General features: G+C 47.8%; 9 protein-coding genes across 9 annotated transcripts; 4 read left to right on the top strand and 5 right to left on the bottom strand.

The window, feature by feature from the left end:
- Positions 1-2,265: 2,265 nt before the first annotated feature.
- On the top strand, positions 2,266-2,757 carry N7466_005075 (DUF3602 domain-containing protein; the record flags this gene model as incomplete). Its single annotated transcript, XM_057164472.1, has 1 exon — positions 2,266-2,757. One exon carries the CDS (start codon positions 2,266-2,268, stop codon positions 2,755-2,757), a length of 492 nt encoding a protein of 163 aa, XP_057023153.1.
- A 1,179-nt stretch (positions 2,758-3,936) lies between these two features.
- On the bottom strand, positions 3,937-5,029 carry N7466_005074 (uncharacterized protein; the record flags this gene model as incomplete). Its single annotated transcript, XM_057164471.1, has 2 exons — positions 3,937-4,332; positions 4,421-5,029. The coding sequence occupies 2 exons, from the start codon at positions 5,027-5,029 to the stop codon at positions 3,937-3,939; spliced, it is 1,005 nt and encodes a 334-aa protein (XP_057023152.1).
- Positions 5,030-5,593: 564 nt separating this feature from the next.
- On the bottom strand, positions 5,594-6,992 carry N7466_005073 (arsenic resistance protein; the record flags this gene model as incomplete). Its single annotated transcript, XM_057164470.1, has 4 exons — positions 5,594-6,250; positions 6,328-6,414; positions 6,494-6,636; positions 6,695-6,992. 4 exons carry the CDS (start codon positions 6,990-6,992, stop codon positions 5,594-5,596), a joined length of 1,185 nt encoding a protein of 394 aa, XP_057023151.1.
- Positions 6,993-7,357: 365 nt separating this feature from the next.
- On the top strand, positions 7,358-7,984 carry N7466_005072 (Rhodanese-like protein; the record flags this gene model as incomplete). Its single annotated transcript, XM_057164469.1, has 3 exons — positions 7,358-7,567; positions 7,632-7,746; positions 7,806-7,984. The coding sequence occupies 3 exons, from the start codon at positions 7,358-7,360 to the stop codon at positions 7,982-7,984; spliced, it is 504 nt and encodes a 167-aa protein (XP_057023150.1).
- A 578-nt stretch (positions 7,985-8,562) lies between these two features.
- N7466_005071 (actin-related protein ArpA) lies at positions 8,563-9,841 on the bottom strand (the record flags this gene model as incomplete). Its single annotated transcript, XM_057164468.1, has 3 exons — positions 8,563-8,625; positions 8,686-9,000; positions 9,074-9,841. The coding sequence occupies 3 exons, from the start codon at positions 9,839-9,841 to the stop codon at positions 8,563-8,565; spliced, it is 1,146 nt and encodes a 381-aa protein (XP_057023149.1).
- Positions 9,842-10,587: 746 nt separating this feature from the next.
- On the bottom strand, positions 10,588-11,342 carry alg13 (N-acetylglucosaminyldiphosphodolichol N-acetylglucosaminyltransferase catalytic subunit ALG13; the record flags this gene model as incomplete). Its single annotated transcript, XM_057164467.1, has 3 exons — positions 10,588-10,711; positions 10,781-10,919; positions 10,997-11,342. Coding segments are annotated over 3 exons (609 nt in total), but the record flags the coding sequence as incomplete, so codon positions are not given.
- A 314-nt stretch (positions 11,343-11,656) lies between these two features.
- On the top strand, positions 11,657-12,875 carry N7466_005069 (mitochondrial 37S ribosomal protein mS35; the record flags this gene model as incomplete). Its single annotated transcript, XM_057164466.1, has 2 exons — positions 11,657-12,215; positions 12,277-12,875. 2 exons carry the CDS (start codon positions 11,657-11,659, stop codon positions 12,873-12,875), a joined length of 1,158 nt encoding a protein of 385 aa, XP_057023147.1.
- A 1,138-nt stretch (positions 12,876-14,013) lies between these two features.
- On the bottom strand, positions 14,014-15,943 carry N7466_005068 (uncharacterized protein; the record flags this gene model as incomplete). Its single annotated transcript, XM_057164465.1, has 4 exons — positions 14,014-14,387; positions 14,644-15,354; positions 15,414-15,492; positions 15,548-15,943. The coding sequence occupies 4 exons, from the start codon at positions 15,941-15,943 to the stop codon at positions 14,014-14,016; spliced, it is 1,560 nt and encodes a 519-aa protein (XP_057023146.1).
- Positions 15,944-18,416: 2,473 nt separating this feature from the next.
- N7466_005067 (uncharacterized protein) lies at positions 18,417-23,325 on the top strand (the record flags this gene model as incomplete). Its single annotated transcript, XM_057164464.1, has 2 exons — positions 18,417-18,704; positions 18,775-23,325. 2 exons carry the CDS (start codon positions 18,417-18,419, stop codon positions 23,323-23,325), a joined length of 4,839 nt encoding a protein of 1,612 aa, XP_057023145.1.
- Between the last annotated feature and the right edge of the window lie 609 nt (positions 23,326-23,934).

Raw genomic sequence — 23,934 nt, 5'->3', positions numbered from 1 at the left:
GGAGCGAAAGGGGGCTGGGTCATGTGTATGATGCTTTCAATATTGAACCAGGCCTGTCTTGAAACAGAAATAGAATGGAATCTGCCAGACTTACCCCAACATTCGGCAAACGGATGTTGAACCAACCATGGATGGACGGGATAGAATAAGGCACCTCCACGCGATGAGAGTACCCCCAAGTGACCCAGCCCAACGACCGGTTGAACGGGGCGACATTCCCTTTTCATTCCCTCGGCAGTCCGAGCCAGCAGACAACGCGGGGTTCCCGAGGCCCAGGCACAAGCGGTAACGCAGGTGGCCAACTAATTAGAGTAGTGCCCGCAGCACGTAGGGGCGCGTTCGTCTCCCAAATGCAGCAATGGGAGAAAAATGCAGAGGTGAGCGGGAAGAATAGACCACGGGATCTGCCTGCATGCAAATGCAAGTCCACGGTCCCATGGCCTAAGTAAGGAAGAATGAAGATGTAGCTTACAATAACCGGAGTCCGGGGAAACGGTGATGGAAAATCTGGGGAAGATGAGACGCACAGCGAATTCTGATTTGCCACAAGCACCGGGCTCGGATCCTTGGGCCACTCAAGGGACTTAAGCACATGAGCGGGAAAAGTTTTTTTCTCTCTGCGTTGTAGATCCACTTGGTTTCGTCATTTTGGAAATTTTTTTAAAAAAAAATTTCAAAAATTCCAAAAATTCCAAAAATCCATTTTCTGGTTTTTCCATTTTTTTTTTCTTTTTTCCTCTTTTTCTTCTTTTCCTTATTTATCTGGGGAACGCTTTACCTGTTCCGGTCAGTTCCTGGTTCGATTCGAACTGCTGAGAAAACAGCCACGAACGGTAGTTTACTAGTTAAGGGGGCGAGAAAAGGGGTATTGCCATCGTGGCGCTGGTCATGCTTCACAATTGAATCTTTTTTTCTCTTGCTAGGGCCAAAATAGTGTGCCAATGAGTTTTTCTTGGGAGTGGATGAATTGCGTGAATTGTTGGTGAGGATCTCAGGTACCATGTGGGCTAGTGTCAAGGTCCTAGACCGGATCGACGGTGCTAAGGAGAAATTATCCCGCAACATGGAGTCATCGTACTTGGATCAGCGGGCCCCTGAAAAATTCGATTTTGTATACAATTTACGGTGTACAATACAATGATCCAATATGTATGATTATGTGCTATTGCACAAAAAGTATGAAAAGATGCAAAACATGCATTACAGAATTGCAAATTGCGTAACTTGCGTTAAATTGCGAATTCGGGGCCATTTGCAAATCCCTCATTGCTTATGCGGTAGCACGACAGTATCAGAAGCATTTCTTCAACAACCCCCTGTGTATACGTGGACTCCGGACTATACAACCTAGAAATCTATAATAATAGGCTTTGACTTCAAGTGCTTCGGGCCGGAATGATGCAATGGTAACCAGTCATTGCCCTGGGACAGTCACACGGGGCAATGGCGACATGCTTCAAGTAAAAGCGAGAGATCCGAACCAGGCCACGAGGGCGCAGGCTACGGTGAACGGTGACTGTACTGTTGTAAAATGTGGAGAGAATGAGGTTTTTTTTCTTTGGTTGGTGTTCTCTTTGGGAGTTTCCATTACCCCCAGAAAACCGCCGCTCATCCCTGTTTTTAGACGCCGTGGACGCTGATTGGTGGTAGCCGGGGGTTTCGGTAGTTTCTGTTACGTGTGAGCGACTATTATTGGTGCTGAGGATCCAGTCAGATGATCCAGGCCACAGGGAGAGCAATTAAAGCAGCGAGTGGAGAGTGAATGGAGGAAAGAGGAGAGAGAGAAGAGTTTTTCATCCAATCAGGGGGGATCATGAGACCACAGGGCTTTGTTGCTGCGGCGTCAAGATGGATGACTCAGATCCACCGCTGTTTCCCGACTGGGGAGATGTAACATGCCGCTTTACAGCAGTTTTGGGCAATTCTGAGCAATTTTGGGAATTTGGAGCAGCGATGACGCTACTGAAAGCGAAAAATTCAAAAATCCACTAAAAACCAGAAAAAAAAAAACCAAAAAAGAAATAAATTACTCCACACATTTGTAACTGCCCCACTCGTCCACACCGTGTGACCCGTGGACATCGTGAATGCAAATGACTCTATGCCCCCCCAAACTCGCTAATTACTACATAAGACTCTTGGTCCCGCCGTCATGTTTGGGTCCATTGTATTGCAAACTTTTCTATCATCGTCGTACCTGAACACATGGCCTTGACACCTTCATAGCTCTTGCAGCTTTTCTACTTACATACACATCAATTAATCATGGCTTCAAATTACCGCGTTGTTGAGCCTCACCCTTCGGTGCCTCACACCACTCGTCCTGCCGTTTTCACTGGCCGCGGAGGCTCCGGCAATGTCGTCAGTCTTAAGAACACCAAGACCACCGAATCGCGCACCGCAACTGGTCCCGCCTCATTAACTCGCCTCGACTCCCGCGCTCCAACAACTTTCATCGCTGGCCGAGGTGGTGCCGGCAACGTCCACAGCAGCTCCGAGCGCGCCATCTTCAGCTTCGACGAGGAGCTCGAGCGCGACTGTCGCCGCGCTGCCCCTGTCTACCACGTTGGTCGTGGTGGTGCCGGCAACATGATCAGCCGCGCCGACGACTCCAGCAGCAACTACAGCCTCAGCCGCAAGTACTCCGGCGCCAGCACTGCGACAAATAGCAGCACCGGATCCGTGGCCGACCGCGCTCGCGACATGGCCCGCCGAGGCCTGGAGAAGGGATGGGGCAAGCTCAAGGGCACCGCATAAACGATCTCAAGATGATCGACTCTTCATCTACTTGCCTTGTGGAACCCACCGTTTCATGATATCACGACCCCATCACGACAAAAAACAAAAGTTCTTCTCCATTTTTTTCCTTTTCATGCTCGCCTTCGCTATCGACTACTATCTCGTCTTTTAATCTCGGGCTCCGACCTTGACCATGGACACAAATACACGGGCTGCTGATTCGATTTCGCTTTGCGATCATCCCTTCCGGCGTGTTTGTTCGATTCCTGTTTTCATTCCGTCGCCGATACCCAATTGCTGCGACTTATTCGCATTGCGTCTTTCCAAGAGAAATCCTCACTCCAATCCAATTACCATGGGAACGGCGTTTCTTTGTTCTTTTTGAGTCGACCACATGTGGTCCTCAATACTTGCATCGCGCCGGGTCTTCAAAGATCGATCTATTATCTTTCAACCTTTTTTTCAATATTTCCTAGGATGGCGTCTTATGGGGCTAATTTCGACTTTCAACTTTCATCGAATGTCTCTTTCGCATCCATCTGGAGTCTCATGTATTTTTTCTTCTTCTACTGGCTTGTTTCCTATTATCTCTTTTTAGTTTAGTCAGATTCATATTCCCCCTATCGCGACCCTTGGCTACTACTTCCTAGTTATGGGCCTAACAATGGAAATACACGTCCTCCATGGCGGTATTCAATGACTCGAATTTTTTTCCAATTTTTTTCTTTAATTTTTTAATTTTTTCATAATTTTTTTACTGTATGACCCAGTCGTAGCTGAGAAAAACGTGATTCTTTTTGGTTCGGTGGGGAATAGCCGATGGCGACATGGTGGCGTGGGTCCCTGGGTCGTAATGTGTTAGCCGCTCTGTACATCGTAGCCGACGACGACCGCTTGGTTCTCTTTGATTGAAAATTTCAATGACCAGGTGGTCCATGTCTTAGTTCAGTTGGCTAGAAGAATCTATCTGACAGATGTAATTTTTGATCTTATTTTTATGCTTTCTATGGCTTTTTATAGTCATTGTTGAACTTGCAGGGGCTGGCTGAGTACTTCGTTCAAGTTGTTACCCACTTTTTTCAGGACACCTCTGCGGTAAAAACCGTATGTCATGTTGGCCTTGGAGCCTTAGTCTTCATGCTGTAGTATACCATGTCCAGAAAAGCCAACGTCTCTTGCCCAGCCTTCTGCCCAGATCTATATAGCCCCATTTATTCTAGCCTCCTTCAATCTCTTCTCCTCTCGTTCGCTATAGCGATCGCCAAAAAGCCCGATATGAGGCCGTATCAGAATAGTATATTTCACAAATTCCTCCATACAATCCACCAACCGATCTCGATTGCCGCTAGGCATGAGTCGCTGATTATCCGGTTGCCCTTCATCCGGGAACTGTGTGTATGCCTTCGGGATTGAGGATTGATTGGGGATCGTAAACATGCGCATCCACCGACCAAGTATACGCAAAGAGTTAACGGCATTGAACGATTGTGATCCCCCACATACTTGAGCAATAGCCAGTGTTCGGCCCTGAGTTGGACGCACACTCCCTGTGCTCAGGGGGATCCAATCAATCTGATTTTTGAAGACGGCGGTCTGGTATTGGAAAGAAGATATGCGTAAGCGGTTGTCACGTTGGAAGCTTTTGTCATGCAGAGAAGGGGGAGAAAGAGAGGCAACTCACCAGATTACCGTGTTGCTCTGGTGAAACCCATACTTGTCCGTTACTCCAAGCACTAAGCTCTCGGAGTTCCTGCACCTTTGGATGATTTGTATCGCGGTCGTTCTTCACCGGCAGACCTTCAGGATCAAAGACTCGTACATCACAACCGAGTCGGAAAAGAATTCTGGAGGCTTCGAATGCCACAAGTCGTGAATAAGATCGTGTCCGGAGACTGCCATACAGCACCAGAACTTTCAACCGCTCCTTTGTGTTTTTTAGGTCACCTTCGGCCATATCGAGAGCGGTGCCCAGGTCTAAGTTGTTGACCCAGTCCTCGGTGCCATTATTGGGAATAATGAATGGCCGGTATTTCTGACGAATGCTGGAGTCATCTTCATTGAAAGATAGTTCCAAAGATCGGGAGATGGTTTCGGTTTGGTTGAAAGCAGAAATTACCTGCTGGGGGATGGTGGTAGACATGCTTTTTGAGAATATTGACAATGAAGGAGATGATGGTCCCTGCGCGACAATCGACCTGAAAGGCGAATGTAGCCTTTTGAGAGAATGGAAAACCATGAATTTGACGGCAGAGGAAAAGAAGCTACTACAAGGAAGCCATGCGATGTTCATTTTTATACGGGTAATGGAGTGTATGGGGGAAGCATGTCACTGGTGAATGCTGATTGGACAGAAGAGACGAGGCACGTACTTAGTACGACTTGCTAGTATGCTGCATGCACGCCTTCCCACGTGGACCCTTCATCGCCCCGCATGGTCTTTATAGATTGTTTCCTTCGTTTCAATTAATAGTAATATTCTTACGCAATTCAACCTGGTGGCTTTGGCCGAAAAAGACCAATATTGCCGCAGTTTCTCACAATTTAAATGCATCTTACACTACTGTATCTTATAGCCTGAAAACCTCGTTTGTCGGGTTCATAACGATGAACAATGATGCCAAGAATGGATACAGGTGCTCGGGTCAACTGGTAGTTATAATCTACTAACCTAGATGGGCAACGGCTCTAATTTTCTAACTACTGTATGTAGTAGTATCCTTTTAACAAAAACTGCGGCCAATTTGGATTACTGATTGTCCCCATAACCATATAATCTCTAAAATCCATATGTAAATGATGACTGCAAATACCTACTAGTAGGTGCAAATTTCGAGGTTCTCTAATTATTTCCGTTTCAGTCCTTCCAACCAACCCTTTTGGGTATAAATCTTACAACATAGACAAGCCCAAGCAGGACCGGTACCTCAATTAATGGCCCAACAGTAGAAGCAAGCGCCTGATTGCTGTCAGCACCAAAAGTCGCAACAGCAACCGCAATAGCCAGTTCAAAGTTGTTGCTGGCAGCAGTAAAGCTCTGAGTAGCGGCCAACTTATACCCAAATCCAAGTTTGTAAGTCACAAGAAGCGTCACAAAGAAAACAATAATGAAATAAACGACGAGAGGGGCCGCAACTCGGATCACAGATACAATCTGATGAACTACTTGGCGGCCCTGGGATGCGAATAGCACGAGGATTGTGAAGAGAAGTCCAATCAGTGACCACGGGCCAGCCCATTTCAAGAAGACCTCGTCGTACCAGCGGGGACTGGCGACTTTGCGAAGGGTGATGCGGGTGATAATTGCAGCTCCGAGTGGGATTCCCAGAAACACCGCAACACTCTTAGCAGCAGTGGAATAGGACAATGTGACTTGACTGCTAGAGTGACCGATGACCTTGATGAAGAAGATGGCCAAGGGCGCGAAGAGCACCATTTGTAAGAGGGAATTTATCGCAACGAGAATCGCGCAGTATTCGCTGTCTCCACCAGCGAGTCCGGTCCAGATAAGAACCTATTAGCGAACATCGAATGTTAATATTCGTTCAGCAATGTAGGCATAGTGTGGATTAAGAGGGGATAGTCTATTACCATAGCAATACATCTGGCCAAGCCGACTAGGATCAGTCCTTCTCGGAGTTCTGGCTCATCGGGCAGGAAAGCCCATGCCAGACCCAACTAGTCCGATCATATCAGTAAGGTTGCTCCGCCATGGCAAGTCGCGAGAAGGGTATATAAGAAACACAGAGATGCTCACCATTAAGAAAGGCGCAATGATCCAATTAACAACGATGCTAAAGGCCATTTGCACCCAGATACCACGCTGCCCCAGTATATGGTGTAATGATTCATATCTGACTTTGCAAAGAATGGGATACATCATAACCAAAAGACCGATCGCTTGGACTTGTTAGCTGATTTGAGATAAGAGTGTACCGAGTCTTGGATGGATAAGTACCGATTGGAATAGAAACCCCAACGAACTTCCCCTTTTGTAGTGCAGGACCTGTATTTTCCACAAAATTCCCCAATATAATCCCGATGGCCATCGCGAGAAAGATCCACAAGGCGAGAAAGCGATCTAACCAACCAAGACTTTGGAAGGCCGATTGCTTTGCCATGGTCTCTTCAGACTCATTGGTTTTCTGCTTCTCGGCATCATCAGATCTGGGACTTGACGATAATTCGTCTAATGCTGTGTTGTGCAGCTGTGGTCCTTCGTGGGGGAGAACAGTTTGATTGGCTGAGGCAATCATATTTGACATCGATGCCAAGTTCCAACTTCAGTGTTAATGGAAATCTTTCTGTCACCGGACAAGGTATAAAGATAATATATGAAGAGAATTAGAGAAATTGAAAGTACAAAAAAGCTGGACAAAAATTCCAGTTCTTCTACCATATGTAGATTGGGCAAAGTGGCCAATAACACTCAATGGGCTGAACTATAACATTGACCAATCAGCGTTGGGCAGTGACATGCTCAACGCCCGTGCTCCACAGGCATGGACTATACCGTGAACACTGGATAATCGAGATTTCTAATCGAAATTCCAAGATTACGAGTCACACTTCTACATTCTTTTGAATTAAGTGTTTACAAATTCATCCACATCTTCTATCAATGTCATCCTATCAGCCACGGATCAACGAAACAAAGAATGATTCCAGCAGCGTAACATTACCCGCCTGCCCTCCATGGCACGCAGCTTACCCTGCCCCAAGAAAAACAGCAGGCTCAATTTCTCGTTTGGAGATTCTTCGATGGTTTAATACGGGCAAGAAGGTCGGGAGAGACTTTGTCTTAGTGGACCTACGCCGCACAGACTTCGAGGTAGGTATAAGAACTCTGTTAAATCACCATTAGTACTTCCTCCTCACATATGAATCCTATACAGGGCGGTACAATCCGAGGCTCGTTGAATCTTCCAGCACAAAGCTTATATCCCACTATTCCAACACTTTATACCCTGCTCTCTCAAGCTGGAGTCCCCAAGGTGGTGTGGTATTGCGGTGAGTGTCACTCAATTTCTCTACTATGGAATGCCAGCTGATTGCAGAGATACTTGCAGGATCCTCTCGAGGACGGGGAACGCGTGCGGCTGGCTGGTTTGCCGGATACATTGAGGAGCAAAAAGACGGAGTAATGGAGAGCCTCGTGTTAGAGGGAGGAATCAAGGGCTGGGCGGCAGCTGGCGACGAGTATACTCGACTGATGGATGATTATGATGCATCAAAATGGAAAGAATAGGGTTTCCAGGACTCCAGGGGGAGAAAAGGTGCATAAATGCAAACATTGAATGGTTGCCTTGATCAAGAACCGTGACGGTGACCGATTATTCCAGTATTAGAGCAAGTCTTTGTACCCACTGGTAGGAACAGCATCAATGTGATTTCATAAATTTCAAAAGGCTATTAATTTACAACGACGGCATGATGAAACACAACTAATTAGCGCCCACCGCAACCATCCGGCTCGAGCTTCAAGACTCCGGAACAAGAAAAGGTTTATTTGCGCGAATTGAAATGGATAGAGTATGCCCAGTATGGTCTGAATGGTACCACATAGGATATGGATCATAGATCTAGTGAAAATGGGTGGGGGGAGTGGGTATCAAAAGTCGCAGATGTGCACTGACTCAACAAGTCTCCAAGTGATCGCTGATCACCTGCTAGTATGCATGACCCTCTTCGAAAACCAATATTGCTGCACAGCAGGTATCGATCTGGAGATAGATCCCCTCTTTCTTAACGAGGGTATCGGGATATGGGTCTTGTCTTGCCGACGTTGCAAGAGGCAACGGCGTCCGGGCGATGGACATAATTCGTCTATGCGAATCGCTTGAAGATGATCTCAGGGTCCTCATGCCATTCATCCGCACTCACCCACATCTGTTAAACAGCCATATGTTAGCTTGTGTCCCACATATTTGGAAATATGGCTAGGCATACCTTTCTAAATGTGCTAAGACCAGCAAGAATGCTGCCACCAATCCACGTAGTATACTTGCGCTCTGCGGGTGCCGAAATTCGGATCTTCATGTCCTCAACGGCAAGTCGCTTGATTTCGCGCATCAGACGGTCTGGGAAGTTCTTGCACAGTGTTGAACCACCGGAAAGCACGATGTTGAGGTATAGTGACTTGCGCAAGTCCAAGTCCGTGCGACTAATGGAGTCCTGAACGATTTGGTGCACACCGGGGTATTCGAGACCGATTAATTCAGGATCAAAGAGGATTTCAGGGGCACGGTAGCGTTCTTGGCCAATCTATAAGGGGGGAAAGTAAACATATCAGTAAGAGTCCCCCGATGAAGATAATAGGAGTATTATGGTGACTCACCTTGATCTTGTGCCCATCCGGTAGGACATAGTCAACTGCCTTGGCATCCGACTTGTGGTAGCTGTTCATCCACTCCTTTTCCTCGCGCTTCGGGTCCAGCGACACGTAGCAGACCTTCTCCTTAATCATACGCACCACCTCCTTTTCAGCACTGGTGTGCAAGACATGACCGGCTTTCCGGAGGAGTAATTGCAACTGCTCTGTAACATCACGACCAGCGACATCAATTCTGCGGATACTGTTGGGGATGGCGAAACCTTCGAACACGGGCACCGCATGGGAGACACCATCTCCGGAGTCCAGAACCACACCGGTCGTGCGCCCAGACGCGTAAAGAGAAAGTACGGCTTGAATGGACATGTACAAGGCCGGCACGTTGAACGCCTCAAACATAAGCTGGGCGGCGGTATCGCGGTTGGCGCGCGGGTTTAGCGGAGGCTCAGTGAGTAGCACGGGGTGTTCCTCGGGCAGAGTCTTGAGCTCGTTTTCATAGACGTAGTGCCAGATGGACTCCATATCCTCCCAATTTGTGACGATTCCGTGTTCGAGCGGATACCGGATTTTCAACAGACCGCGGAGGTCCTGTGCGCGCTGGCCGATGAACGAGTCGCCTTCGAGGCCACCGGCCATGACCCGCGGATGTTTGGGACGACCGACGAACGAGGGGAAGTAACATGATGGGATTTCCTCTCCTGCGAAACCGGCTCGGATAGTTCCACTGCCATTGTCGATGACAATTGGCACGTTATGTAGGGTAGCCTCTGCCATTGCGGGGGGTTGGGTGGTAAACGGGGGAGGTTCGGGGATGTTTGAGGCGCGGTAGTAGTATGAGACGGCCCCACGGCCTATGATCGGCAACTCAGAGGAATCGAGAGCAATGGCCAAGAGAAAGGATTATGGATGATTGCAATAGGTGTTGACCGTGGTTCACTTTGTCGAGGGGAGTAGGATGTTTTCGCGTCGGGGAGTTGTCAACAAGAAGCTTGGGCCAATGATGGCGCCCCATGCAACATCCACTCGGATCTTGGATTGAACGGCGAACCTACCACATGTCGATTAGTGCAAGCTTTGTTAGGAACTCCACGTATCATTTATTAAATCCTATGGCACTTGAGAGCTATATTGAAAAAACCATGATAAGTCGTCAGGTTCTTATAGAGCATTGAATAAAGTGGTTTTGTAATGTGCAAATCCTCAAACCTCGGACCGTTAAGACAACCTTGGAATAATCAGCTTCCAGGGATTTGGACCAGCTGGTGGAAGTTACGGAATCATTAATGAAATAAATAGAACAAAATACATGAAAGACTCATTCAGAACCGTGTGACCACGCCCACAAACGCCTGGCTAAGCACAAATATCGCTCCCTCCCCTCTTCCCAAATAATAATAAACAGTATTCCAGGTACCGTAAAACACACAAATCTCCAGACCAACAGGAAATGCAATTATGTGGTCGTCCGTTATAGAGCATAGTACTTGTTGCTTGTTGTACGCGCAAAGTATGATGTATGCCTAGTCAACAAACGAGAGTTGATCGCCCAGGGAGCGATTCATGAAATGCTGATCCATAGACTTGGTCGGTGAAAATCTGTGAGCACGCTGGACAACGGCTCTGCCAAAAGCATGCTCAATTTTGCTAGTACCAGGACACGTTAACTGAAATGGATCATCATAACGATACTACACACCCACAGAATATACTTACTCCGGAGCACTCGCAATGCCATATCCAAGCTTTTCCATTTGAGCCGCCACGTCTTCCTGGTGATTGCCTGCGAGTTTGGAATTTGGGACAATGATAAGTGGCACACCACTCCGCAGACCCTCCAAGATTGACCCGGTACCTGCTCAAAGTTAATTCGCATTTAATGAATAGTTCCCCAACAGGCAGTAGCATATGGCTAGAGTATGCATCACTTACCAGCATGGGTTATCATAAGACCAGGGAATGGGTCACAATGCTGTTTTGCCTGGCGCTTTACCTTTGCTCCTGTCATGGCCAAGCGTATAAAGGGACCCAAATCGTCTTTAAAATCGAACGCCTCGATGGTGATGCCATGAGGTAAGGATTGAAGATTGGCTACAAGCTCCTCAAATTCCTCAAATTCGTCACGTCCATATTGGACGGTGAGGTGAGTGAATCCAGACTTGGAGAGCCTCTCGACAAAAGACTCCGCAAGCACTGCCAGGACGAGCTCACGGAAGGGGGCTGTGGCACCCACAGTCACAAAGCACAGCTTTGGAAATGCATTATGAGGTTCTTTCCTCTTGAGTGTGTCAGTTGAGCTCATTATGAGGAATAATCCAGGCAGTGGAAATGGCAAATAAAGGGGACAAAGATTTCAGCTGAACAGAAGGTTTGGGGCATCTCTGAATAGTGTCAAGACTCAAGTTCCTCGCGAGTCGTGATATTGTTATGACGATAACCCGCCATCCGATAATCGATAAGCGATAAGTGGTCACGTGCATCGATAACACTTACCACGTGACCTGAGCCTAGCTAGGCTTAGCGTGGAGCGGACTTAGATGGAAAACATCGACAGCAATACAGCCATCTAGCCTCCTGTCTATGCCCCCAACAATGGCTTCAGCTACACGATCACTGGTACGGTCCACTCGATTCCTGTCCCAAAGAGGCTCAGGATGGATCTCCACACGCCAATTCTCGGTTTCTCCATATAGATCTGTCTCCGAAGACCCAGTGATCCCTCCTCCGCCGAAGGACTTGAAGCCAGAAGACTACCCGCCAATGCCCGAGTACTCCCCCGAAAACCTCACCAAGGAAGACCGCTCTATGTATGACATGATGTCTCCAGAGGAGCGCGCGGCTTTTGACGCCGAAAACCGTCGCCTTGTTGCCGACTACAACGATGTCGGCAAGCGTACCGCGGCATTTGCGGCGCTGGAGAAGAAGGTCAACCAAATTGATAAGGAGGAGGACATAAGATTTGAGGATATCCGAGCCAAAGCGCGTGGATTCTGGGCCGAGGACGAAGACGACGAATTGGCCCTAGTTGAAGACGGTGACGAGGAAATCAACGATGATGAAATTACTTCTATGGCTCATGCCGAAATGGAGGTGCACCGTGAAATGAGAGAATACGCTCGCATTGCGGCATGGGACATGCCAATGCTAACCAGTACGATTGATACTTGTGAAGTACTCTATGTTTATCCAAATTTGGCTAATTGTCCTCGCAGAACTCGCAAGCCCCTTCACCCTGCCCCCTCAAAACCACATCCTCCGCTTTCGCTACACTACCTACATGGGTGAACAGCACCCTGCTGAACCCAAGGTTGTTGTCGAACTCGCTTCCAAGGACTTGACACCTAATCACCTGACCGAAGCCCAGCGCCAAACCTTCCTCAAGCTGGCCGGTACCCGCTACAACCCCCAAACCGACATTGTGCGCATGTCATCCGAACAATTCGGCTCACGTGCCCAGAACAAGCGTTATCTTGCCGATCTCGTGAACTCTCTCATTAAGGAGGCCAAGACTGGTGATTCTTTTGCCGATATCCCTCTCGATCTCCGTCACCACAAGCCCAAGTTCCGCCCCCAGTTCCCCGACTCCTGGAATATGACCGATGAGCGCCGTAAACAACTTGCCGCTCGCCGTGAGGAACGCTACAACGCTGAGAAGCAACGTGAAGCTATTGTGGATGGCAACCAGATTGTTGGGCATGCTGTTCTTTCTCTTCCTGAATTCAACCCCGCGCTTAAGGCCAAGGCTGATGCAGAACGGGAACGAGTTGCTATCAGCGTTGGGGGTCGTGCAAAGAAGCCGCTTCGTCGGTGAGATGTTAGAAGACCCTGTACATTTCCTTGCGTGGTCTCATTATCTGGTGTGTTGGTTGGATAAAACCATTCGCGAGGCGCGGGCGCATATTTCTCGAGGCCTTACCGGGCTTCATGTTTTCTAGATGTACTATAGCCATTGTATTCAAATTTATTGGTGTCTCGCTGCCATTTGTTTCTCGGACTTCTTCGGGAAAAAAAAAATAAGAGGTTGATTTTGAGTACTTGCCAGTCCGTTTTGCGTAGGCCTAAAACCCGCGAGGCTCGGCCCGAACTTTAAGCCTCCGTCAACTTACACTGAATAATACTAGGTACTAAATCATCTACAATATCGAAGGAAGGGAGAGGTATCAAAAAACAAAATATTTTTTTATTGGCTTTTTAGCTAAAACCCCCAAACCTCACTTTCGTCTTGGCTGCTCCAATCCCAAGCTCTCAAACTCACCACCCCCGTGAGGGGTCCAGGCAAATCTGTCACAACAGGATCATCAACCGTAACAAAATGTAAGATAAAAGGCGTACGCCCTGCTTGTCCACGAAGCTTTGGCTTTCAATCAGGATCCTAGTCACAGGTAATGCGATCAACAACGTGGAAACAATTAGCAGGGTGTAAACTGTTTCAGATATCATCGCGATGAAAAAAAAAAAAAAATTAAAATCAGAATCAGAATCAGAATCAGAACAAATCAAACCGATAAATCGCAAAAGAAATCGTATCATCGGGCAACAGGCTCAGTGAGTCAGTCGGTGCTGATATTCATCCGGTACCCATGAGAGCGCAATTGAAAAGGTGTTGTCGTTGTTCGAGGCAGTTCTCATGATGGTATATCGTATCAGAAAGGATATAGGAAATGCCAGCATGAGACTGAGAACGGGTATTGGCGATAAAAAATATGGTGTGTAAAAATGCTGGAACGGGGTAAAAGATAATCGAAGAGCGAGCGAGGAACCAGAAAAGCAAGGAGAACAATCGCGAAGCAAGAGAAAGGAACAAGAAGTCAAACCAGTTAAGACAGGCAAAAATTCCGGAAAATCTTTGTAAACTTGCAGACAAATGAAAATATCTCACCATATTTTCACAACACAATATCACGTTGAAATGGAGAGTGACCATTTGAACATATGCTTTTCCAGGTCAATTAGATATCGAAGTTGTCGTACATATCGATGGGGCGCTTAGCAATGGGACGCTTCGTAACGGGGCGCTTGGTAGAAGTGAACTTGGGAGGTTTCACGTCAACGATTTTGTCAACTACAACCTCGGGATCAATAAGAGCACCAGTCTTGGGGCACTGAGACTTAGGAGGATAGATAACATCCTGACCAATGGCTCCAAAATTGAAGAGTACCGTGTGCGGGTGAATTGGGTCAGATTTCTTGACAAGCTCACCAAGAAGATAGCCCATGGTAGAAAGCACAGGACCAGACTCAGGACGTCCATCGGGGTGGAACAGGTCCTCAAGCTCATCAAGCTTGGAGTGCATACCGGTCTCAAGACCCAACAAATCTCCATCTGAGCCGAAATTGAAATTCTGACCAGCACGGACAGGGGGGAAAAGTCCGGTAGGGCTATCGGGGGGTCAGGAGTGTGGGGAAACCTGTGTTAATTGCCTGCGAACTATTGAAGAATGGCTTGTTGTGTTCAGGCTTCAGGGTAGAACGTCCATCCATTCCCTCTTTCGCGCGGGTCAGCGGAAATTCAGCAGGAGTCCAAGGTGGCGAGAAAAAAGGCGCAGCAGGAGAAAAACGAGAACGTCGAATGTACGTACCATCGCGATCCAAGAGGTGAGGATCCAGATGGGAGGAGATGTTGAGAGACTCGCCTCCGAATGTGGGCGTAGGGTACGAGGAGGCTGCATTAACTCCCGGGGCAACAGAGGAGAAACCATGGGCAGCATGAGGCGGGATAGCAAAAGGCGAACCCTGAGCATACATGCTGGGGAATCCGCTGTTCTGGCTATTTCCCTTGATGCTGCTATTGTTCCCACTAGTACCAGTGCCTGGGGTGATAGTATCTCCTTGTTCAGACTTCACAATACGAAGCACATCTTGCACAATCATTGCCTCATTGTTGTTAGTGACATTGTGAAAGCCATTGCTCACTCCAGTGGTCGAAGCGCGGTTGCCATTGTGGCCGACATTGTGATTACCGTTGTGGTTGGCGTTAGTGTTGTGAGTGCCTATGTGGCTACGGCCATTACCGCGAGCCTTGGCATTTTGACCAGCAGCACGGTTGCCTCTGAATCGGCCGTTGTTGGTGCCGCGGTGGTTGGTGTTAGAGGTCTCGGCAAGGTTGACACGTTCATTAGCCACAGGAAGAGGTTCCTTGTACTCGATAGCAAGTTGAGTCGGGGGGCGGTAGGCTGTATTCAAAAGACTTGGGAGGTTGAATTTCTCGCGATACCATCTGGGGATATCACGCAGACCAAGCTCGCTAACGAGGATGTCCTCGGAAGGCATCTCGTGTTTGTACATACATCCTATGGTTAAAGATGTCAGCGGGTGTATGAGTGTATCCAAGTGAAGAGTCAATGCAAACCTTGCTGAAGGTAATCACACTCGCCGTGACGAATCCAGTAGGAGCAATAGATTTTAGTCTTGGCACCAGTCCGGTTGTGCTGCTGAAATCGGAGTCAGTGCGTTCTTCACTTTGAGCAAAGACAGTCTATTTACCTTATCTCCATTTTGAGAATTGGCAGGCCCAAGGGGAATCAGGACTTTAGAGAATGGCACATTGTCCAAGTGCCGGGTCATGGTGTCCTTAAGAAGCTGGTGGTATCCAACGGGAAGAGCATTGTCTTCAAGGATCTTCACAAGAACGGACTTGAGTTCACCCAAATCTTTCTTGGGCGAGACCGCCATTCCAGCAGCAATGGGGCCTTCAATGACCCAAGGATCCTGTCGAGCAGGGGCAACGCCACAACTGATCATACCTTGGGTTGCAGCTGCGTTCATGGTTCTGGGGACTCCTCGAATCGAAACGCCGACGGGGAACTCGTCAAGTGGAGCCATAGGGGTCAAAACCCCATCAGGGCGAGTAGCAAAAAACAAAGGGCGAGTATCAGCCATCTTGGACGCGTCTCACAAAAGATGAATGCAATCCAAGACGTCTAAGACACAAACCTCGATTAAGAACGACTACTTGGTAGAGTTTTGCGAAACAAGAAGCTTTGTGCGCTTGATAGCCTTGTGTAGGCTGGCAAACAGTGACGATATCTGATGAAGATACCAAAAAGAAGGTTGAAAAATGATGGGAAGGGGAAGGGAACAGGAAGGGAACAGGAAGAAGTAAAGAGGTTGGAGAAGGGAACAGGAAGAAGTAAAGAGGTTGGAGAAGAGAAGGGGAAGAAAGGAAAGAGGAATCAACTTGGTAGATTTTAAACGTTCACTCACTTGGGAATCGTAGTGAATTCTTTTAGCGAAGAGTCACGAGCAGCACCTAGAAGACTATGGATTCCCTTAGTACTCTTGAATCCTAGTACATTTGAGAAATTTCCTAATACCGTGACTTTCCCACTAAGCCCATGCGCAAGAACACCTTAAAAAAATGCAAAGACCAGTATAATTTAGGGGCGTAAATCAAAAGCATACCAAAATCACATCAACGGGGAGTGGGGAAACATAGGAATTGTACTGCAGAGCCCATCCGGGCCATTCCCATACATTGAGAAAATCTGCCCACTACTTGTCGGGGTTCCTTATTTCCAAGATCAGACCTTTCAACTACGACAACTCAGCATACGACATAAAGACCACAATGTCTCTTTAACATGAAGGAATGCTGATAGAATCTGCAGAGGTTTAGAGCCGAATCGGATAGCCACAGATGTTGTCCAGTCAAGATCTCAATATTAACTTCCAACTGACACCTTTCATGGCCTCATCGATACCGAGAGCTTCAAATATCAAGGCTCTGAATCACGCGTCTTCCTCCATCCTGTTCACACCAAAACGCCAGATTACGCAACATGTCCAGTGTTAACACTGCTTGAATACAATCATGCTTCCAGTGTTCAACTAGGGTGGCTGAGCTAGAAGGGAGGTACCTATCTCAAAGGAAAATCCGCTTTCAAATACTATGTCAAGACTCTATGCTAACAGTGTGTGAACTTTCTTCCTAGAGACCCGATTACCACCCTGTTTTGCAGCGAACAAGCCTCGAGCCTCATGAAATGATCGCCAGCCGCTACTGTGGCTATTCCATCCGTGCAACATAAAGGACAAGAAAAGTTTTTGCTGGGGTAAAAAGGGGATGCCATCGTGTCGAGTCGATCCTATCTCATTAGGCTTGCCGCTTGAATGCCCTAACTCCAGTTTGCATTCCGAGGGCGGCTAGCCTGGCTCCTCTGCCCCACAAAACAGCGATGTTCCCGAGCAAAGCCCAAGGGCCAAGTATACAACTTCTGGTTCTCGGCGTGGTCTCAGAGCCCCCTTTGGCTCACAATCTAGCGAATCTTGTATTTTGTACACCGAGGCGTCAGTACCAGGAGGATGCTACAGGCGAGGGACTGTTGTTTAGCCCTTGGCATTTCCCAAATAACGGTGGCAAGACTCAAATGCTTTCAAAATTGCCACTGGAACTATTCTACCAGCCTGGACGTCCACGAAAGCCGTGGTAGATACAAACGAGAGACTCAGACTGCATAGTAGTCAAATTAGAAGCATGGAGGGGTTATCCACTAGTACAAAAGATGCTTAGTTCAGCTATCCATACTAGGTCCCATACATCAAATGCCCAACACTGAGTGACCTGTACCTACATGTACCTTTGAAGTATACATCTAACCAACCCATGGATACATATTTGCATTTTCAATGTTTAGAATACATGTCAACGCCTTCTAGATGTCAATAATATTTATAGAAAACTCGCACTCACCTTGGCAGTACTCACATAATATTTACATTCAATCACGAATCACATCTATCATATGTGCAATATTGAATAAGCCCTGGAGGTCGTGGATCAGTCTTGACTCTTGACTCTTCAAAGGAACCTTCCAGCAACTTTCTTATATTTTGACTTTTGATCATTGAATATAGTCAAGGTTATTTATTATATTCAATAGCTCTCAGCCTACTAGTAATGGCATGGTTGCCAATATTGATTGAATGGTCTCGGACTCTTAGGAATCACCGTTCTACCATTCATTTAGCGCGGCCCGCGGGGTAGCCCAAGGCCCCAAGGCCCCAAGGCCCCAACTTCCAAGTTCCAACGCCAAGTCCAACAGTACTAACTTCGATAACGATCGATAAGCAGATAATACGCTATCGATAAGGTCGGACTATAGTTCTTCCGGGTGAGATCGCGTCCAACGCGTTCATTCAACTCTATCATTGTCTTCTCTACCCACTACTCGACATTTAAAATGCCCTGTTCCCTTTCCTCTCTTACACAATCCATTCGAAAACTCCAATCCAACCAATGACTTTAGCTTTCACCAAGACCCGTTTGAACATTCTCGATTCATTCCTGATCTGACATATCGTTTGTTCACTTGACTAATACATAGATACCAATAAACTGATTGGAAGAGTGATCATGTCTGAGACAACGGGCGTTGAGTCGCCCGAGTCTGGAAATATCGACAACGCGGCAGAGGGGCTCCTGAACCAACAATGGCAAGCTCAAGATCAAGAAGGATTGCCCGAAGACCCGGCTGTGAAACCCAAGGCCGTTCTTCAAGTTCTTGTCCCGGCCGTTGATAACAGAGACGACTATGGATACTTGCCAGGTCACTTCGCCGTGCGCAGGATTCTGAAGTTGGACTCGGAAAATCCTAAGAGCCCATCTTACACCGTGAGACTCCAAAGTGGAGAGCGTGAAACAGTAAGAGATCACAATACATGCTTAGAGTCTTGTCTGATGTTGATTAACTAACTTTGTGGCTTCTTGCCAGATGTCCTATGATCGATTCATGCGGCTAGATAGCAGTATGCAAGCTCTGGATCAATTCAATCCGGACTCGGATTCGAGTGACGATCTCGTTGTCATTGATAGGAATTCCCGAGCGCGCAAAAAGAATAAATTCACATATGGAGATGGAGCAGCGGACGAGTCTGATCCAGAATTTCCTGCTGCCCGGAGCAGTCGCCGAAGCAGTCGCCCAACTCGGGGCCGAGCTGCTGCACCAGGAAGATTTACCGACTTTTTTCGTGTCCAGACTGAAAGTGAAGGAGAAAAAGATTCGGATGCTTTAGAGAGCTCAGATGACGCACTCCATATCTCTGCCGTCTCCAACAAGAAATGGCTACGACGAGGAGCGAAAAGAGCTAAACTTAGATCATCTGACAACGAGACCTCAGACCACGAAAGAGGCACACGCAGATCGAAAAGAACCACCCTCAAAAAAAATCTACGGGAACCATTTGAAGATGACTTCTCTGAATCCGAAAGCGAAGCCCCACGCAGGTCGAATCGGGAACGTAAAACCATTCGAAAGAACATGCGAGAGCGGCTTGAAGATGATCTTTCTGAAGCTGAGAGCGGCGGCCCACGCCAACAGAAGTACTCCGGCGCCAAAGAGTTCTTCCTCGAACTCGCTCCTGATGACGAGTTCAGAGTGAGCCATTTTGAATGTTGCTCTACATGCAAACGGTTTGGCAATGACGAAGAGAAAGGCATTCTTGTGTTCTGTCAAGGTTGTAGCTCCTCATACCATCAATCCTGCCTTGGACCACGTGCCAGTCGAGAGCATCTGGTCACTAAGATTGATGAAGGAAATTTTATCCTTCAATGTCGTCGGTGTCTCGGCATCTCTCACGAAAGGCATGACATTCGCCCACATCTAGGTAATTGTGCTGTTTGCAGAGAGGCAGGACCAATGTCGCAACCCCTGCGGCAACGCTTCACATCCAAGGAGGAGCAGAGACTCCGGGTGGAGAACGACGGAGTGGACCCTATCACTCATATTGACATGAATCGGGTCAATAATACCCGCAATGTCCTTTTCAGATGCACCACTTGCGATCGAGGATTCCACATTGACCACTTGTCATATATCAACACCGCGCACGAAACCGATGCAACCGGCGAAACCGATACTTTGCGCGGATACAAACACCGGCAATGCCATGAGTGCTCATCTACTGCGGGCGAAATCGAGATTCTCGTGGCTTGGCGCCCCGCTGCATCCGACATGGACAAAGTTGAAAAAAACAAATCGCGCTTGCCTGAGCTTGTCCCGGAAATCGACAAGGAGTACCTCATCAAATGGAAGAATAAGTCGTATTTCCGTGTGACTTGGATGCCTGGAGACTGGGTATGGGGTGTCAGTAGTCCTGCCATGATGCGGGCGTTTTATCAGAGGACGCCGAGAGAAGCAATCTTTACGGCTGAAAAGGCGATTCCCGAGGCCAACATGCGAGTAGACATCGTGTTCAATGTATCATGGATGTCAGAAGATATGTCATCCAATGACGAAAAAGGTCCTGAGATGGTTCAGGAGGCCTATGTCAAATACAAGGGCTTGAATTACGAAGATGCAGTGTGGGAAGCACCTCCGACACCAGATGAAACTGAGCGTTGGGAAGACTTCAAGTTAGCCTTCAAAGATTGGCTACGCCGCGGCACAATCCCAAGTTTGGACCGCAAAAAACTCAAAGATCATCTGACAGCTACCTGCCAGTTAAATTTTGAGGAGTTGGAACTAAAGGTTCAACCGAAGATGATCATCAACGGAAAGTTGATGGATTATCAACTGGAAGGTGTGAATTGGCTTTATTACAAGCACATTCGACAAGACAACGCAATTCTCGCAGATGACATGGGCCTCGGGAAAACGCTGCAAGTCATCAGCCTATTTGCGACCCTCATTGACAGGCATACGCGCTGGCCATTTTTGGTAGTCGCTCCAAATTCGACAGTTCCGAATTGGCGGCGTGAGATCAAGTCATGGGCACCAGATATTCAAGTTGCGACATATTTCGGCTCCAAGTTTGCGCGCCAAATGGCCTACGACCTAGAGATGTTCCCGGAAGGCGGAAATGAGATCCGCTGCCACGTCGTAATTGCTTCATACGAGAGCATGGTTGACAGTGAAGCAAAGAGGGTGTTGTCCAAGGTTCATTGGGCAGGTCTGGTGGTAGATGAAGCTCATCGTCTGAAAAACGATCACTCCCAGCTCTATGAGCGCCTTGCTCGCATGAAGTTTGACCACAAGGTTCTCCTCACTGGCACACCACTTCAGAACAATATCCGGGAGTTATTCAATCTGTTACAGTTCGTTAATCCAAAAACGAAGGCCGAAAAATTGGAGGAACAGTATTCTGACCTCACCTCTGACAATATCCGGGCTCTTCACAAACTGATTAGTCCGTTCTTCCTCCGTCGTACCAAAACCGAGGTGCTACCTTTCTTGCCACCGATGGTGCAAATAATCGTGCCTGTTTCAATGTCCTTTGTACAAAAGAAACTTTACAAGTCGATCTTGGGGAAGAACCCCCAACTGATAAAAGCGATTTGCACGACCCATACTAGCCAGATCAAGAAGCAAGAAAGGTTGAACTTGAACAACGTTCTGATGCAGCTCAGAAAATGTCTTTGCCACCCATTTGTTTACAATCGAGAAATCGAGGAAGTTACCAATGATCCAATACTGGCTCACCAGCGCTTGGTAGAGGCTTCTGGAAAATTTGAGCTTCTGAACTTGATGCTACCAAAGCTACAGGAGCGAGGTCATCGTGTTCTGATTTTCAGTCAATTCCTCGAGAACCTGGATCTTGTTGAAGATTTCCTTTCGGGGATGCAGTTGCTCTACTGCCGTTTGGATGGCCAATTGATAGCTCGCGAGAAGCAGCAACAGATTGATCTTTTCAACGCGCCTGACTCTCCATACTTTGCCTTCCTGTTGTCGACGCGATCCGGTGGTGTTGGTATCAATCTTGCAACCGCTGATACCGTCATAATCATGGATCCGGACTTCAACCCAAAGCAAGATATGCAAGCTTTGTCCCGTGCTCATCGAATTGGTCAGAAGAACAACGTTCTTGTCTATCACCTGACAACACGAGCATCTGTAGAGGAAAAAATCATGGAACGGGGTAAGAAGAAATTAACCCTGGATCACGTCCTCATTGAGCGCATGGAAGACGAGGAGGACGAGGAGGACCTGGAATCGATTTTACGGCATGGTGCCCAAGCTCTGTTCAACGATGACCATTCAGCCGATATCCATTATGACTCAGCATCTATCGATAAGCTTCTTGACCGAAGCCAAGCCGAAAAAGCTGATGAGATGAAAAGATCGGATCAAGGTGATAAGGATGCTACAAACCACCAAGCGAATTCACAGTTCAACTTCGCTCGTGTCTGGCAGAAGGATGCAGGAACTTTGGAAGAAGTGACTGTGAGTGAAGATGCGCCTATTGACGAAAACCTCTGGGCCAAAATATTGGATGCCCGCGAGATCCAATCCCGGGATGAGGAACTTCTCAACGCCGAAACTTTTGGCCGGGGGAAGCGAAAGCGCGCTCAAGTCAACTACCAGGCAGTAACCGAGGAAGCCCAAGAACTTGATGGAACGACATCAAATCAAGCATCTCCTGTCAAAAAGCGCAAGAGCAAGGGAAGTGGTGATAGCGATGATGAATTCCAGGGGAAGGGCTCTGATGAAGAGATTGACTCTGCCGATGACTCAATCGGGGAGGATGATCGCATGGACATTGATCCTTTGCTCCCGAAACATACTGGTCCCTTCAAGCGTGTTCATGTCCCCGAAGAACCCCCACTCTCGTTGGGCCTTGACGGTTCATCGGACTCTATGGCGTCTTGCCTGGCTTGCGAGAAACGCCATGAGCTTGGTCACTGTCCTTTGAAAGGAGCTGGTGTGGAACACTGTCCACTCTGTGGCCTTGCGCACCTAGGAGGACGGCGTGCTTGTCCGAACTTCAATTCCAAGTACCAGGTTCAACTTATGCTGCAAGCATTGTCTCAAAGCAACGAGGACCCTAGTCTGGTTCATGCTGCTAAACAGTACTTGCGTGGTGTCATCGGCCATTTGACAAATGCCGAGCGTAAAAACTCTGCAAATGTGAAAGAAACTGGTCAGTCCAGCAAGTCGCCTTCACTTGCGGCTGATCTATCTAGGTCAACAAGCAATCTAGGCAGCTCGGATCCCAGACTGGCTCTGCCCCTACTGGGTAGCTTCACCCATCAAACGCCCAAGACATTTCAACAACAGGCTGATCTGTCCAAACCTGGCATGCATGCCAATGGGATGGAAACCACGCTGGTGCAGCCTCTTTATGGTAGCTCGTCACAAGAACATCCCGCTCATTCAACTATGCCCCTTGTACCCTCGCAGCAGCCCATGCCCCTGAGCCAGAGCGCGTTGGTACCCCGTCCACTTACATCCGACGCACAGGTTGTTGACCTGACTGGGCCCGATGAGTTGGATGAGGTCCCCTACCACTCACCATATCCTCACTCTGCAGGCCATGGACAGTGCTAAGCTCACTATTATGTACTATCTATGATGACTTTTGTTTTATTTTTCTTTCATTGTTTTTTTTCCGGCGCAGTCTGTTTGGCATTTATGTTTGTGATACCCTATTTTTTAACTCATTCAAGATATGAATTTCAGTTTGACACATTTGGCTTTGCCCAGAGCCATCCAGGATATCCGTAAAACCATGTAGGCCGAGGTGGCTTCACCGCTACTAGATAGCTGGAGATAATCCACCAGGAATATAAATTGTTCTCAGGTGAGCAACGTTGTTAACATTTGAATGGTTCCAGGGGTTTTTGCCCGTAATGGGGCCAAGGTTGAAATTACTTGTACCGTCATCCCACTTAGCCCCTTCCTCCTCAAGTGCTTGCCAGCCACTGTTCTCACTCACCTATCTTTCCATTTGGTGGTGGATTCCAATTGAACTGCCTTCTCTACTACCTTCAAGTCACCATGGCATATCTCGACTTCCAACACAATGACGAAGAACATAGAGCCGACACAAAACCAGTCTTCTATGACAAAGACGGATCTTCACTCTATGAGAACTTGAAGGTGAATAGCAGCATTTATTATAGCGGCGCAAACAGAAGACCTGATCTCTCACAGCCC

This window comes from Penicillium verhagenii, assembly GCF_028828195.1.
Source record: "Penicillium verhagenii strain IBT 33310 chromosome Unknown utg000005l_segment0_segment0, whole genome shotgun sequence".
NCBI classification, from domain to species: Eukaryota; Fungi; Ascomycota; class Eurotiomycetes; order Eurotiales; family Aspergillaceae; genus Penicillium; species Penicillium verhagenii.
The sequence above is the reverse complement of the archived record's forward strand: the minus strand, read 5'-3'. Positions and strand labels throughout refer to the sequence as shown.